This window comes from Cebus imitator, unplaced genomic scaffold (genome assembly GCF_001604975.1).
Source record: "Cebus imitator isolate Cc_AM_T3 unplaced genomic scaffold, Cebus_imitator-1.0 Scaffold297, whole genome shotgun sequence".
Lineage (NCBI taxonomy): Eukaryota > Metazoa > Chordata > Mammalia > Primates > Cebidae > Cebus > Cebus imitator.
In genome coordinates, this window is record NW_016107612.1 from 869,459 (window position 1) to 885,598 (window position 16,140).

A 16,140-nucleotide genomic window follows, 5' to 3' on the forward strand; every position below is an offset into this window, starting at 1 on the left:
CCTGTTGGAGGTTCCTCTCTTGGGGTCCAATCCTGCCTTAAGGAAATGACATCCCCTGTGACCAGATCTTGAAGCTCCCAGTTATTGGTTATCCAAGGTGGATTTGCACCTACATCCAACACAAGATGGCTGGGTTTCTACCAGGTCTGCCCCAGTACCAAGAGGGCAGACCTTGTCTGCTTCACCAAGTGCCCGGTTCAGGGCCTGGCACAGGGCAGGTGTCAGTTAAGTGCAGGCTGCACAGCCAGAATTGCCATGTTGCTTGCAAGCCAGAAAGTATGCCTGGCATCCTCCTCCTCTCCAGAAAAACCAACCTACTGATGGGTCAGAGTCAGCAGATCAGTATGGTGGAGAGCAGGAACAAGGCACAGAATGTGCCTGGGTCTTTCAGTGCTGTGTCTGGGAAGCTGCCTCAGGAAAGGCAGGGTTGCAGGGGCCACAGTGGGAGCCAGGGCAATAGGCCCCTTTCCCTCAAGCCCTGTGAGCCCACCCAGATGCCAGGCCTGACCACGAGGCAGTGTGTAGGGCTGGATCAGGGCCACCCCAGCACAGGACCTGAGGTTGGGCTGAGGCTGGATCAGGGCTGCTCCAGCACAGGACCTGAGGTTAGGGCTGAGTATGGCCCTTCCTTGTGGTTTCTCATGTAAGTAAGTCACTGAACCTGTTCTTGTAACAGCAGACTTGTCATTCCTACCCTGTTTATCTTTCAGGGGGACACTGGAAGACGTGAGAAGGTTCTGGGAAGCACTCAGTGTCACAGCAGAAGGCCTCAGTGTCTGCCTATATCGGTGAGGGATGCGGGTGGTGACCCCTGCCACACGCCTAACCCCAGGCTAGATGTGCCATGTGAGAACTCTGTGTGTAGACCTGGCAGGTCGGGTGACCCCTCCCTACCCTCATTTTACCGAACTCAAGGCCACCTTGGAAGTCACAGCAGAGACTTCCAAGAGCCCCTCTAAACTGAGACACAGCTTGACAGGGTAGAAGATGAAAGTCATCTTTTCACTGGGTTAAATACAAGTAGTCCAAAAAAGATCCAAAATAAAAAATGCAATTTTTATTTGTTGAACATAATTTAAAACTGTAACATAAGAAGATTTCTGTATCCATCACCAGAAATACAGAAGACACCTGGATAGGACTGACTGTCCCTTTGCCAGGGGGAAGGTTTGATGAAAAAACCTGCCTCCACGTTGCCCCTCAGAATGCCTGCAGCTGCAGCGGGCGGGAGGCAGCAGCAGGAGGAGAACCTGGGCTGTGAAAGGCTCCTCTGCCTCTCTGGGAAAGCTGCTGGGGAAGCCAGAGGTCACAGTGCATTGGAGGCCTGGCTTTCAGCCACTGGCCAGGCCAAAATGAAACATCTGCTCGTCTCCCAGGCACCTTGCTGGGGGTGAGTGGAAGAAAGGAGTAGAGAAAACTGATGCTGGACCACAAATTATCACCCTGTATCTTGGCCCTGAAGTGGCCCCTGCTAGCACAGAAGCAGGGTGGAAGTAAAAGTAAATTAATAAAAGTGACACTGTTCAAGGAGAGAGGCTGACAGACCCACTGAAGCACCCCATGTCCTTGCTTGACCAGGAATAAGTCAGGGCATGATGATTTAAAAAACTCTGATCTGAGGCCAATGGCATTGAAATACAAATTGCTGAAGCGGGGGAAGTGGGAGAGGGAGTGAAGGGCTGTTTGTTAGAGGGACTACAGTGGAGATTCTGGCGAGTGTGGGTGGGCTCGCCAGTGACCCCAATATTTTCTTTGCAAAACAACCAGAGAGTAAGAATTAGGATGCCCAGGCTGCCCTCTACTGGCAGTTTCTGGGAAGGGCCACAGCACAGCAGCACCCAACCAGCAACCCACAATAGCCAAGTAAGGAGAGAGAGGAGAGAGGGAGAAAGAGAGAGGAGAAAGAAGATAGGCGAGAGAGGGAAATGATCAGCACTCAGGGAGGATGAGGAGGGGCTACACCTCCTGCCAGGCTGAAAGCATGGCTGGGGCCTCCTAGTGGGAGGCTAGAAGCATCTCCATCGATTTTAGGGGGTTCCTCCATCTCAGCCTGGCCTGCAGAGGGGCTTGGAGGAGGAAGACCTCTGGTGCTCACTTCAAAGGCATCGAGAAGAACTTGTTCCCAGACTTGCAGCGGACTTGCTCAGTATGCATGCGCAGCAGCACCTCAGCATCTTCAAACCCATCCACGATTGCCTTAAAACAGCAGCCAGGGGAGGACGGTCACATTAAAGGGCATCTGGGACCCAGAGGTTTGCACTGCAAACAAAACCAGCTCACCCAACTTCAGAGGCTGGGCGAGGCTGAGGCTGCAGGCTCCAGGCTCTGCATTGGCTATCTTGTCTGACCACTTCTGTAATCTCTGAGATTGGTCTAATCATCCCAACTTGACAGATGAGGACACAGACGCTCAGAGCCCTGGATTACAGAAACCAATAAAACCAGGCCTGGGACCAGCTCTGCTGGAGCCCAAACCCGAGCTCTCTGTCACCTTCAGCCACATTAGGCCAAGAGCAAGGCAGCTTCTTGATCAGAGACCACAGCTGCATCCAGCCTGCACATGTTTGGTTTGGCTTGCAAAATGTTTTCTAAACATCCAAATTAGTTGCTGACATTTGGAAACTGACAGATTCCATGTAAAAATCTAGGTTTCTGGCTTCTCTTATAAAGCAGAAGTGCTAGCAACTCCAGGCCTGCCTTCCTGCATGGCCACACTCCCTACGGCCTCCCCGACCAGAGGTGGGGTATCAGCCACCGCTTACCACTTCATGCAAACAACTCCTAGGGCGCAGATGGGAAAGTGAAATCTTTCAGCTACTTATCAAAATTTGATAGACTCTGGGGGCTGGATGTTCCTTACGCCTGGCACATTTTACCGATTTCCAATGCCAGGCCCAAGCCTCTGACCTCTGGGCAAGTAGCTAGGACTTCAGGGGAAGCCTGCAGCTTCCTCACAGATCAGTGTTCTAGGGCAGTGCTTCTCAAAATTCCCTAGAGATCTTGTTAAAATGTAATTCTGATCTCTTATGCCTAGCATGGGACCAGAGGTCTGCATTGCTAATAAGCTTCAGGTGATGACGCTGCCGGTCCAGGGGCACACCTTGAGTCACAAGGGAAGGTGTTGGGGTCTCCTGCCATGTCATTTGCTTCCCAGGGATTCAGGTTTGGGTGCCTCATCCTCCCCACTCCAGCATCTGTCCCGTCATTTCCGGAGTTCAGCATCCTCTGTGCTCCTGCCCTGGGAATTCACCTGTAGTTCTTGCAGGCACTGCCCCTCCAGCTGGAGACGTGCATCACCCACACACCAGGCCAGGCTGAGGTGGAAAGAAGGGTCCTGGGGAGGAAAATGAGAGGCAGGAGGTCACCCGGACGCCTTGGCAGGCCCTGCCATCACAGCAGGTCTGTGACAGAGCTGTCATGACGTCCCTGCTGGATCCCTGTCCTGCCCAGTGGGAGACAAGTTTCTCAATGTTGGTCCCAAGCACCCTCCACAGACAGACAAAATAGCCCAGGACTGGTCTCATGGACTGAATTGCGCCCCCTCCCCCAAATTCATGTAGCCCTAACGCCCAATATGATAATATGTAAAGTGGGGCCTTTGAGGGGTAATTAGGGTTAGATGAGGTCATGAGGGTTAGGACCCTCATGATGTGATTAGTGCCCTTTAACCACAGAGAGCTTGGGCACTGGTCTCTCTTCCTGCAGCCCCACTCCTGCCCCACCATGTGAGGCCATGGCTAGGAGGCAGCCATCTATAAGCCAGGAAGAACCCTCACCAGAAACCAACCACACTTGGCAGGGCATGGTGGCTCACGCCTGTAATCCCGACACTTTGGAAGGCCAAGGCAGGCGGATCATCTGAGGTCAGGAGTTTGAGACCAGCCTGGCCAACATGGTGAAACCCTATCTCTACTAAAAATATAAAAATTAGCTGGGCATGGCGTCACACACCTGTAGTCCCAGCTACTCAGGAGGCTGAGGCAGGAGAATCACTTGAACATGTGAGGCGGAGGTTGCAGTGAGCCGAGATCGTGCCACTGCACTCCAGCCTGGGTGGAGACAGAGCGAGACTCCATCTCAAAAGAAAAAGAAAAAGAAAAAGAAAGACGCCAATTATGCTGTCACCTTGATCTTGGACTTCTAGCCTCCAGAACTGTGCAAAAATAAATTTCTGTTACTAAGGCCACTCAATCGATGGTATTTTGTTATGACAGCCTGAGCTAAGACACTCCTATTTGCAGAGGCTTTCCTTGAAGTGTCATAGAGAGTCATTACATCTGTGACATGAAAGAAAATCCAGCTTTGACTCTGTTCTGATCCAGGACATTCCAGTATACACCATACTTTTCAGATGACATGAGCAAAACCCCCAAAGTCCCAAGTTTTGAAGAAACAATACTTGTCTCCATTCAAATTCATACTTATTCACCTCAGCACGGGTTAAAAACATCTATCAAATAAAACTAATGGTCCTTTAAAATCCCAATAGTTGACTCAGAGTCCAAGTGCCCCTGGAGGGCCTGGGCAAGGCATAGGAAGGTGTGTGAAGCTACAGCTCTTCTCTGAGTGTCAATTTGACCAAAAAATATTAGGGACATCTATTTTAAAAATGTGAAAACAACATGGGTACATTATGAAGCAGAAGGTACAGATCTTGGGCATATTTAAGACATAAAGCAAGATTTCTAAGAAATGTTGGACTTTGGGTGAGCTGCATCCGACTACCCCTCAAAGCCCTGGCCTCCCAGGGTGTGCATCCTCTGAAGGCTGCCGTTTGTAGCACTCACACAGGAAGGAGGTTCTGAAGGGTCTTTGGTTAAAGAGGGTTTTATTCTCGTTAGAGATGGGTCAATGGAGAAGCAGCAGCCCCATTCATTACCTGGTAGAAAGTGGTAAGGTTGAATTCCTCCATGACTCTGTCCACCTCTGAAACCAGGTCCAGGAACTGGGCATGCCCTGAAGTGACCTCGAGCCCAATAAAGGTCCTGGGGAGAGGAAGACAACACAGGCATGAGATGCAGCCTCTGAGAACACCTGCCATCTGTGCAGCCAAGGAGGTGCCAGGCAGAAGGCCAACCAAGAGGCCTGGGCCCTGGGCCTCACCCCGTCTCCCTGGTATGCTGGTTTTCCTGTTCTATGAACCAACTCTCTCAGTCCTCAGATTCTCTGTCTGTAAACCTTCCTTTCCCAGTTCTACACACATCTCTCCTCCCTCCCCTGCATCTAATAACCCTTACAGGAATGTCTTCACCCACCACTGCCAAGTCACAAACCCAGAAGCTTCTGCACCCCCATTCCCCATTCTCCATCACTATTCCAATTGCAAACGACTCCTGTCCTCAAAGAAATCTCTTCTCAAGGACTTTGCTCTCTGGCATCTGCTACCCCTCCCATAAGCACTCAGACTCTGTCTCATCTTTAGAAACTATCCCCTGAAGCCACGTCTTCAGCAGTCCCCATCCCATTCTCAGTAAAACTTCTCAAAAAGATGATTTGTCCACCATCACTATCTCTTTCTTACCTCCCACCTTCAACACACTTTGCTGGAAGGGCTCTTGTCAAAGTTGCCAACAACCTCCACGTTACCAAATCCAAGGGACACTTCACTGTCCGCCTCTTACCCATTCAGCAGTATCTCACACAGCGGACTTCCCTCCTTGAAACCCTGTTCTCTCTTGGCTCCCAAGACACCACCTGCTGCACAGTCCTGGTTTAATCTTACTTCCTGCCTCCTGCTTCAGTGTCCTCTGCCACCCTTTCTCCTCTCCAGCCTCTCTGTGGTGAAGGAGAGATGGAGCTCTGCAGTTCTCACTGGCTCTTCTCCATCTGCTCTCCAGGAGGCTGATCTCACCCAGCCCCGCTTTCTCATACAGGCCAACACTGCCTACATTTCTATCTCCAGCTGGTTCCTGTCCTGAACACCCAGTTGTGTCTGTGACTTTTCCACCTAGGGGTCTGACAGGCAACAAAACCTAACAGGTAGAAACGCATAGGTACAAAGCAGAATTTTTGATTTTTATCCCACCAGCGTCTCCTATCACAGAAAATGGGGCCAGCTGTTCCAGCCTCAAACCCAGGAATCGATGTTCACTTTCTTCCTTCACATAAACCCAACCCATTGGTAATTCGGCCGCTTCTGCCTCCAGTGTATCTCCAACGTGTCCACCTCTTGGTCCTGCACGGCCATCACCCTAATCTAGGCCACAGTGGCCCCTCACCTAGACAATGACACCTGTCTCCTTTCTGGTCTCCCTGCATCCACCCTTGCTCCCTTCTATCTTGTCCTGAGGCTCCACAGTCACAGACACACCATCTAGCCAGACTGCCATCCCCAGGTACAAATCAGAGCATACCTCTCCTCTGTTCAAATCCCTCCAATGGCTTCCATGATACTGAAAATTCAAACTCCTTACTTGACCTTGCAGACCCTGCGTGGGCTAACCCTGCCCATCTCATCTCCCATCCTTCTCCTGCATGCTCTCTGGGTTCCGCCTCACTGGCCTCCTAAACACACTGAACTCTTCCCTGCTTCGGAGTCACTTAGTTTGCTATGTCCTCCACTTGAAGCTCTTGGAACAGCTCTTTGCAAGGCTAGCTTCTCATCCTCAGGTCACCATCAAATGCCATCTCCCTGGCCACTTCCCTGGTGCCCTCCTGGACTACCCCCTCCCAACCACTGTATCACACCACAGTTATTAACAAACACTCTCATTACTTACTATCTCTCTCCCCTCTGAATATGAGATTGAAAAGAGCAGGGGCTGTGTCTGCTTCTTCACTGCTGAATACTTAGCATACGGTGAATGCCCGGCACAACTGGGTGCTTAACGAACTTGGGCAGCACGGACTAAATGAACGAGTAAATAAGGCCCCTTTCCGAAGTGCTCAGAGAAAGTGGCCCAGTGAGTGGATCAGACAGGGAGGCTCGCTTTGAAGCTGGGATAATAATTTCTTCTACTGTTCATCTAACACTTTAATACTTTTAACTTTTCAAAGGCCTTGGGACTCATTTGAGCCTCACAACTGCCCAACAATGGATGTTGGGAGGCGTGTACTGGTGTGAAAACGAAGGTCACAGAGATGAAGACATGGGCCAAATGCCACAACTGGGATGGAGCTGGGCAGGAACAGGTTTCTGACTTTCACAGGTTTTCACTAAACCAAGATGCTTCTCTCAGTCTCTAGGCACCACCCCCCACGTGGCTCCCCCAGTTATTATTATTATTATTATTTTTTTTTTCAGACAGTGTCTCACTCTGTTGCCCAGGCTGGAGTACAGTGGCGCAATCTTGGCTCACTTTAACCTTGACCTCTAGGGCTCAAGTGATCCTCCCATCTCAGCCTCCCAAGTAGCTAGAACTATAGGCACACACCACCACGCTCAGCTAATTTTTATATTTTTCATAGAGACAGGGTTTGGCCATGTTGCCCAGGCTGGTCTGGAACTCCTGAACTCAATCTATCCACCTGCCTCAGCCTCCCAAAATGCTGGAATTATAGGCGTGTGCTGCTGTGCCTGGCCTCCCCCCGTTACTTTTCTTAATGAAAGGTTCAGATTTGGGGATAGCTGCCTTTGTAGTCAGAGTTGGTTAAAAGCAAACAAAAAAGGGGACAAACAAGTCCAGAGGCAAAGCCCTCGATTTTTGCACCAAAGAATCTTCCTCTAATAGTGACTGGGGGTTGGGAGGACCCACCTGGTTTTCTCTTGATTGGTGTAAATCTTTACCTGGTTGGCAGTAAAGAAGAATCTGAAATTTAGAAGACCATATTTCAGAAAAAAAGCAGAAAAAAGTAGCTTATGTTAAAAAAGAAAACAGCACTTTGAAAATATAGTGAACTCATTTTGCACTTAATATTATCACCCCATTATGCAAGTGGTATCCTGAACCCTAAAATATTAGAGCTAGACAAGACCTTGAAATCACCCAGTCCATGAAACACACAGCATCATCCAGGTGCTAGTAAAAATTTTACTTTGTTAATTGCCGTTCATCTTGATAAACAATTTGAGACTATCTCAACTTTACTGATGGGGACTGAGAAAGCCTTATTGATCAAGTAGGTGATAATAAACCACTTAAAGGCCGATTCCTTTATTGCAGTTTTTTTAAAAAAATAGACAACTCCAATTTCATCTAAGCAATCATGAGACCATTTCCTTGTGTGTCAGCACTGAGCTCAAGCCTCTGCACACATCCGCTTCTTGAATCCTCACACAACTCTGTGAGCAGGCCTACAGTTATGCCCATCTTGCAGATAAAGAAACAGAGGCATGGTGAAGGTGAATCTGGTGAGCCAGAATTTGAACCTCAGTCTGCCTGTTTCCAGAGTCCTTGCTGTCACCTATGACCCTTTGGTGAGGGGAAGTGGGTCTCTGTTGGTGTGAAAACGAGACAGATGCCCCCACCCACCCACCCATGCCTCAGATCAATAACATAGGAAGAGTCAGGCTCAGCCAGGTAAGTGCTTTGACTTGGACAGGTTCTGCCTGTTGTTCTCTGAGATACTAACAATCTCACCGTGGAAGGTCCAGTCACAGAAACAGATACTTTTACAGCCCCCAGGCCAAGGGTCTCACCCCCATCTGAGGGAACATAATATACCAGCATGCTGGGTAGAGCCTCACAATCTGTCCAAGGGCAAAAGTCAGCCAGCCAACTCTGTGCCTCTGGGGAAAATGTAAGGGATCGCAGAACCACCAGGAGCTCGGATAAGTGCAGCTTTTAGGAATAGTTCTGCAAGGCGTCTGACAAACATCCTGGAGTGGACATTGGATGTCTGTGCCTAACCAACACCCCTTCTCCTGGTCACCTCATGGTGCAGGATGGCTCTCCCTCCCTACTCCAGAGGCAGGCTGCCCAGGCCTAGCCAAGCAGAGCTTAGCATCTCCTCAGTCACAGCAAGAGTCAGGGGTCACCTTCGCCTCAACCAGATGATCGAACTCGAAGAGACCACACCTGGCCTGGCTTCACTCGTGACACAGAGCGGTGACAGATCCCTTCCTCAGAGGAAACCGGCCCAGGGGTCCAGGTGCTGTTTTCTAGTCTCCCAGTGAGCAAAGGAACCAGCCACATATACATCCCACAAAGTCCATTCTGCAATGGACTTTGGGCAGTTTTCAGAGGTCCCAGCAAGGAACTTGTGACCAGTGAAGGAACCACTGTAGGAACCACTGTATGCAGGGGAGCCCAGGCCGTGGCTTCCCTGCAGGGGCACAGTTCACGCCGTCTTCCTGGCGCAGGTGCAGCGTGCCAGTCATCAGCACTAACACAGCTGCACTCCTCCTTCATCCAGGGAACAGAGCTTCCGCAGGACAAGGGAAGCACTCTGTGTGGAAGGGGGAAGGGACTGTTAACTCTTTACTCCCAAAGAAAGGGCACAGGAGGCAGGTCAGACCAGTCAGTCATTCCTGTGACTTGTGCTGAAGCCAGTCAGAGAGGGGGACTGTTTTCCCAGGCTGGTACGCCATCAGCCCGGAGATGCAGTGGCTTCTTTTGTCACTGCCATCTGACACCTTCTTGTCACCCTGGTCCACTCATGCATGAGCCAGTACTACCTCTGAATCTTTTAGTTATACCAGCCTATGAATTTCTCTTTGGTTTAAGCCACTTTGGGTTGGGTTTCTGGCACATGTGGTTAAAAGAGTCCTGATAATATACTTACGGCTCAATAAGTTTTTTTTTTTTTTTTTGAGACGGAGTTTCACTCTTGTTACCCAGGCTGGAGTGCAATGGCGCGATCTCGGCTCACCGCAACCTCCGCCTCCCGGGTTCAGGCAATTCTCCTGCCTCAGCCTCCTGAGTAGCTGGGATTACAGGCACACGCTACCATGCCCAGCTAATTTTTTTGTATTTTTAGTAGAGACAGGGTTTCACCATGTTGACCAGGATGGTCTCGATCTCTTGACCTCGTGATCCACCCGCCTCGGCCTCCCAAAGTGCTGGGATTACAGGCTTGAGCCACCGCGCCCGGCCGGCTCAATAAGTTTGATAGTGACAATCCAAAGACGGCGAGTGCTGGACTAGGTTGAGAGACGAGTTTCAGCCCTGATTCCCTGGCTGAGTGACTGGACTGAGACAAATCCCATCCTCCTCTGGGCCTCAGAGGGGTTCAACTAACTGAGCAGTTTCCCAGTTGGGCAGTGACATCCTATAGAATTCCTGGGCCTATGGCCCGCTGACCTGTGGGAGTGCAGCTTTGGCTAGAAGATTTCTGTTTATTTCCATCTTACACAGCCACACACCAGGCTTTTGTGCAACACCTCATTTGAAGAAAGGTTCTGCTGATAAAGGCAGAGTCAGAAAACCACCAGCTGGGCGGCTTCTTAGGCTCCTTCTAGTACCAAGAGAAGAGGATCCAGAAAGATATTCTTTGTGCTCCCTCGACCCTGCTCCATGACTCAGCAACCATCTATTTGATGTCTACAGTGAGCACAGCACCTGGAACAAGCTGCGGGGTAATTCAGAGAGAAGCCACAGAGGAGTGTGAGCTCCAGGAGGGAAGATGGACAGAGGAATGACTGCATATGAGGGGAGTGAAATGACCAACCAGGATAAACAACCCCAGGACCGAATGAGCTGCAGATGGAGGGATTCTGCAGGAGATGCCAACTGGGAGAGCCTCAGTAAAAGAGCAGGGTTTTGATCTGGACCCATCCAGAAGGAGATGCATTTCTGGCAGGAAAAATAGTTATGAAATAATGCAATAGGTAAGGGGAAAAAAAGCTCCAGGCTGGCAGACAAAACCAGAGGTGGGGTCTGGTTCTATATGCTCACCAAAGTGGTGTGCTGACGGCACCTGTGATCTCCTTTCACCCTCACAAGCCGCCAGTGAGGTAGCTCACCACCACTATGACCTGTTTGCCCTATCATTGTGAAATGGTAACATATGTGTTGGTCTCAGCCTCTAGTTTCTGACACAGAGATCCTAAAACCTGTGTCATTTCCTAAGCAGTGGGGGTGCCAGGAGCATCTTTTCATCTATTGTTTGGTCTGTGACCCTTGGCTCCTGACACAGAGCTCCTAATCCTTTGGAATTTCCTGGGTGACAGAGGTGTCTTTTGTTCCAACAGGCAACCCTTGGTGGGCTCCTGGATGGGGGCTGATCACAGAAAGAGCAAGGCATGATTAGAAGCTGGGAACTTTCAGCTCCACCCCCATCCTCCTGAGATGGGAGGGAAGCTAGAGGCTGCGTTAACAATCAATCATGCCTACATGATGAAGCCTCCAGAAAAATTTAGAACTACAGAGTTTGAGGAGCTTCCCTTGGTGAAAAAGAACACATCCATGTGCTGGGTGGGGGGTGCACCCCCAACATAGGGTCAGAAGCTCCCATGCTGGGGACCCTTCCAGACCTCGCCCTAACTGTCTCTTCATCTGGCTGTTCATGTGTATCCTTTAATATATCCTTTGTAATAAACTGGTAACCTAGAAAGTGGATGGTTTTCCTGAATTCTGTGAGCTGTTCTAGCAAATGATCAAATCTGAGGAGGGGTCCATAGAACCTCTGATTTGTAGTGAAATAAGACGGATGTTGTGGGTTACCTGAGAACTCAACAATGCAGATGGTGTCTGACATGGAAAGCAGTCTTGTGGGACTGAGCCCCTAGCCTATGAAGTCTGCCCTAACCCTGGGTTATTAGTGTCAGAATTGAGTTAAATTGTAGGACACCCAGTGGGTGTCTGGGGAGTTGGATAATTTGCTGGTGTGGAAAAAAACCCTGCACATCTGGTCACAGAGGTGCTGGAAATACTGAGAGAGAGTTTACAGAGAAAAAGATGGCTTTTCCTACAGAGCAGATAAGGCATCAGGAGTGTCAAGAGCTGCCACGGCATGCCCAAGGTCACGGAGGATGAGAAGTACAGCAGGCAGCCCCAGGAGAGGGGCCGTGTTCTATCTTTAGGTCTGGCCTGCTTGCTGGGGTAATGCCTGCAATAGCCCAGGAGAGAAGCCGTGGAGGAGAGGGAGCGGAGAGGCGGAGGGAAACACTCACCTCTGGAAGGAGGCCATGCGGGCTTTCAGAGCTTGCACAAAGGGGAGGATCCAGTGGTGGCGCAGAACCACGCTCTGGGACAGGCTGAGGTGGAACGCCTCCATCCTTACCAGCCGGGGGACGTATGTCTGGGCATGTGGCAGCAACACATCAAGCAGATCCAGGAACTCCTCCTTGGCTTCATCTGGAAGGGAAGAGTGAAGAAGGTGGGCCTTTCTCTCAGCCAAGGTGCCATGGTTGAATGAAGAAGCCCAGAAGGCAGAGGGAGGTCCTTATTACTCTGGGTTTGGGAAGAAAATTACTTGGACAGCAGCCTATGTCTATGTCTTCTCATAGCATTTTAATAGGTATTTCTGGGAAGTCCCAGCTAGAGCAATCAGACAAGTGAAAGAAAGAAAAGGAATTCAAATTGGAAAGCAAGAAGTCAAATTATCCTTGCTTTAGGATGATATGATCTTATATTTGTGTTTTGTTTTTGTTTTTTTTGAGACAGGGTCTTACTTTGTTGCCCAGGCTGGAGTGCAGTGGCTCAATCTCAGCTCCCTGCAACCTCGGCCTCCTGGGTTCAAGCAATTCTCCTGCCTCAGCCTCCTGAGTAGCTGGGACTACAAGGATGTGCTACCCCATCTGGCTAATTTGTATATTTTTTGTAGAGATGGGGTTTTACCATATTGGCCAGGCTGGTCTTGAACTCCTGACCTCGAGTGATCTGCCCACCTTGGCCTCCCAAAGCGCTGGGATTACAGGCATGAGCTACTGTGCCTAGCCTGATCTTATATTTGGAAAAGACTAAAGCCTCCATCAAAAAACTATTAGAAATAAATTTAGTAAAGTTGCAGGATACAAAATCAGCATACAAATCAGCATTTCTACATGCCAACAATGAACAATCTGAAAAAGAAATCAAGAAAGCAATCCCAATTACAACAGCTACAAATAAAATAAAATAAAATAAAATAAAATACCTAGGAATAAACTTAGCAAGAAGTGAAAGATCTCTACAATGGAAACTATAAAACACACAAGAAATTGAAGAGGACACAAAAAAATGAGATGATATTCCATGTTCATGGATTGGAAGAATCAACAGCGTTAAAATGTCTATAATACCTAAAGCAATCTACACATTTAATACAATCTCTATCAAAATATCAATGACATTCTTCACAGAAATAGAAAAAAAAATCCTAAAATTTATATGAAACCACAAAAGATCCAGAATAGTCAAAGCCATCCTGAGCAAGAAGAACAAAACTGGAGGAATCACATTACTTCAAATTATACTGCAGAGCTACAGTAACCAAAACAGCATGGTACCGGCCTAAAAACAGACATGCAGACCAACGGAACAGAATACAGAACCAAGAAATAAATCCATACATCTATTGTGAACTCATTTTCAACTAAGGTGCTAAGAACACACACTGGGAAAAGATAGTCTCCTCAATAAAAGGTGCTGGGAACACTGGATATCCACAAGCAAAAGAATGAAACTAGGCCCCTATCTCTTGCCATATACAAAAATCAAATCAAAATTGATTAAAGACTTAAATCTAAGACCTCAGACTATGAAACTGCTACACATTGGGGAAACTCTCCAGGACATTGGTCTGGGCAAAGATTTCTTAATTCCTGGGAAGCACAGGCTACCAAAGCAAAAATGCACAAATGGGATATCCTATCAAGTTAAAAAGCTTCTGCACAGCAAAAGAAACAATCAACAAAGTGAAGAGACAACCCACAGAATGGGAGAAAATATTTGCAAACTATGCATAGAATAACCAGAATATATAAGGAGCTCAAATAACTATAGGAAAAAAATCAAATAATCCAATTTAAAAATGGGTAAAAGATCTGAATAGATAGTTCTCAAAAGAAGACATACAAATGGCAAACAGGCATATGGGAAGCTGTTCAACATCACTGATCATCAGAGGCAAGCAAATTAAAACTATAACGAGCTATCAACTCACCCCAGTTAAAATGGCTTTTATCCAAGACAGGCAATAACAAATGCTGGTGAAGATGTAGAGAAAGGGGAACTCTCATACACTGTTGGTGGGAATGTAAATTAGCACAGCCACTATAGAGAACAGTATGGAGGTTCCTCAAAAAAATAACATAGAACGACCATAGGACCCAGCAATTGCACTGCTGGGTTTGTACCCTAGAGAACAGAAATCAGTATCTTGAATAGATATCTGTACTCCTGTGTTTATTGCAGCACTATTCACAATAGCCAAGATTTGGAATTAACCTGAGTTGTCCATCAACACACAATGGATAAAGAAAACGTGGCACACATACACAAAGGAGTACTATTCAGCCACAAAAAAGAATTAGATCCTGTCATTTGCAGCAACATGGATGGGAACTAGAGGACATGATGTTACGTGAAATAAGCCAGGCACAGAAAGACAAACTTTCCATGTTCTCACTCATTTGTGGAAGCTAAAAATTAAAACAATTGAACACATGGAGATAGGATTGTTACCAGAGGCTGGGAAGGATACTGAGGGTGGGGGCAGGTAGGGTAAAGAACGAGGATGGTTGCTGGGTACAAAAATATAGTTAAATACGCCAGGTGTGGTGGCTCACGCCTGTAATCCCAGCACTTTGGGAGGCCAAGGTGGGCTGATCACCTGAGATCGGGAGTTCGAGACCAGCCTGACCAACATGTAGAAGCCCCCGTCTCTACTAAAAATATAAAATTAGCAGGGCATGATGGCACATGTCTGTAATCTTAGCTACTCGGGAGGCTGAGGCAGGAAAATAGCTTGAACTTGGCAGAAGTTGCGGTGGATTGAGATTGCACCATGGCATTCCAGCCTGGGCAACAAGAGTGAGACTCTGTCTCAAAAAAAGTTAAATACAATAAATAAGATCTAGTATTTGATAGCACAACAGGTGACTACACTCGACAATCATTTGCTGTACATTTTAGAATAAGGGAGTACAACTAGAATCTTCATAACACAAAGAAATGATAAATGCTTGAGGTGACGGTACCCCACTTACCCTGATGGGGTACACTGCATGCCTGTATCAAAATAGCCCATGTACTCCATAAATATATACACCTATAATGTATCCAAAAAATTAAAAATATAAAAAGTTAAAGTTTTGTAATTTTTTCTTTAAAAACTAGGCATTTCTGGTTATAGAAGTAACACATGCTCCTGAAATTCTGTCACCTAAAGCAATGGTCTCCAAACTACTATGATCACACAGCCCATTAGTAAAACAAGTTTGCATGTATATGCTAATAAACATATATTTATAAATTACAAGTGTGTGCTACTCTGTAAAATTATGTGTTATAAAACGTGCACTCTCAAAAACAGAAACCTAAAAAGAATGAGATAAAAAGAAACACATGAGGCTGGGCATGGTGGCTCACACCTGTAATCTAGCACTTTGGGAGGCTGAAGCGGGCAGATCGCGAGATCTGGAGATCAGGAGATCGAGACCATCCTAGCTAATACGGTGAAACCCCGTCTCGACTAAAAATACAAAAAAATTGGCCAGGCGTGGTGGCACATGCCTGTAGACTTAGCTACTCAGGAGGCTGAGGCAGGAGAATCACTTGAACCCAGGAGGCGGAGGTTGCAGTGAGCTGAGATCACCACACTGGACTTCAGCCTGGGCGACACAGCAAGATTCTGTCTCAAAAAAAAAAAAAAAAAGAAATACATTTAAAAGTTCTAATAATTTTCTTCCACACCCTAAACCATAGTATTATCTTGACCTCTCCCCTAGCGGGCATATGCCCCACTTTCAACACCAACTTCCCCAGCGATGAAGACAGTTAAACTTTGGTGCCTATTTCCACTGCTTTTTCTTAGTGCATATACTAATGTCATTTGTTAAGAAAAAAAAAAAAAAAAAAAAAGAAGAGAGAGTATACCATTTAAATGCTTCTGCAACTAATTTCTACATATAACATTACATGTTGGACATCTTTCCCCTCAGTATAGACAGACCAAGTTCATTATTATTGCTCCATAGTAATCTATTAATCAGAATAGATTTGCATTTCTCTAATCAGTCTACTATTGATAGACAGCATGATTCGAATTTTTCACAAAGAACACCACAATAACCACCCTTGTATGTTCACGTTATTTTTTTTTTTTTTTTTTTTTTTT

General features: G+C 47.4%; 1 protein-coding gene across 2 annotated transcripts in view; it reads right to left on the minus strand.

Annotated features, from left to right (window-relative positions):
* Window positions 1-1,035: 1,035 nt before the first annotated feature.
* The window catches only part of USB1 (U6 snRNA biogenesis phosphodiesterase 1), a 17,487-nt gene continuing 2,382 nt past the window's right edge, over window positions 1,036-16,140 (minus strand). The window contains exons 3-7 of one of the 2 annotated variants that reach the window (XM_017502631.2): window positions 11,993-12,176; window positions 7,695-7,748; window positions 4,880-4,985; window positions 3,251-3,334; window positions 1,036-2,196 (exon numbers count right to left, since the gene is read on the minus strand). In XM_017502631.2, coding sequence (XP_017358120.1) covers window positions 2,092-2,196; window positions 3,251-3,334; window positions 4,880-4,985; window positions 7,695-7,748; window positions 11,993-12,176 — 533 coding nt within the window. In that variant the 3' untranslated portion in view covers window positions 1,036-2,091. Of the gene's footprint in view, window positions 2,260-3,250; window positions 3,335-4,879; window positions 4,986-7,694; window positions 7,749-11,992; window positions 12,177-16,140 lie in introns of both variants that reach the window. The other variant, XM_017502632.2, reaches the window with a different exon arrangement.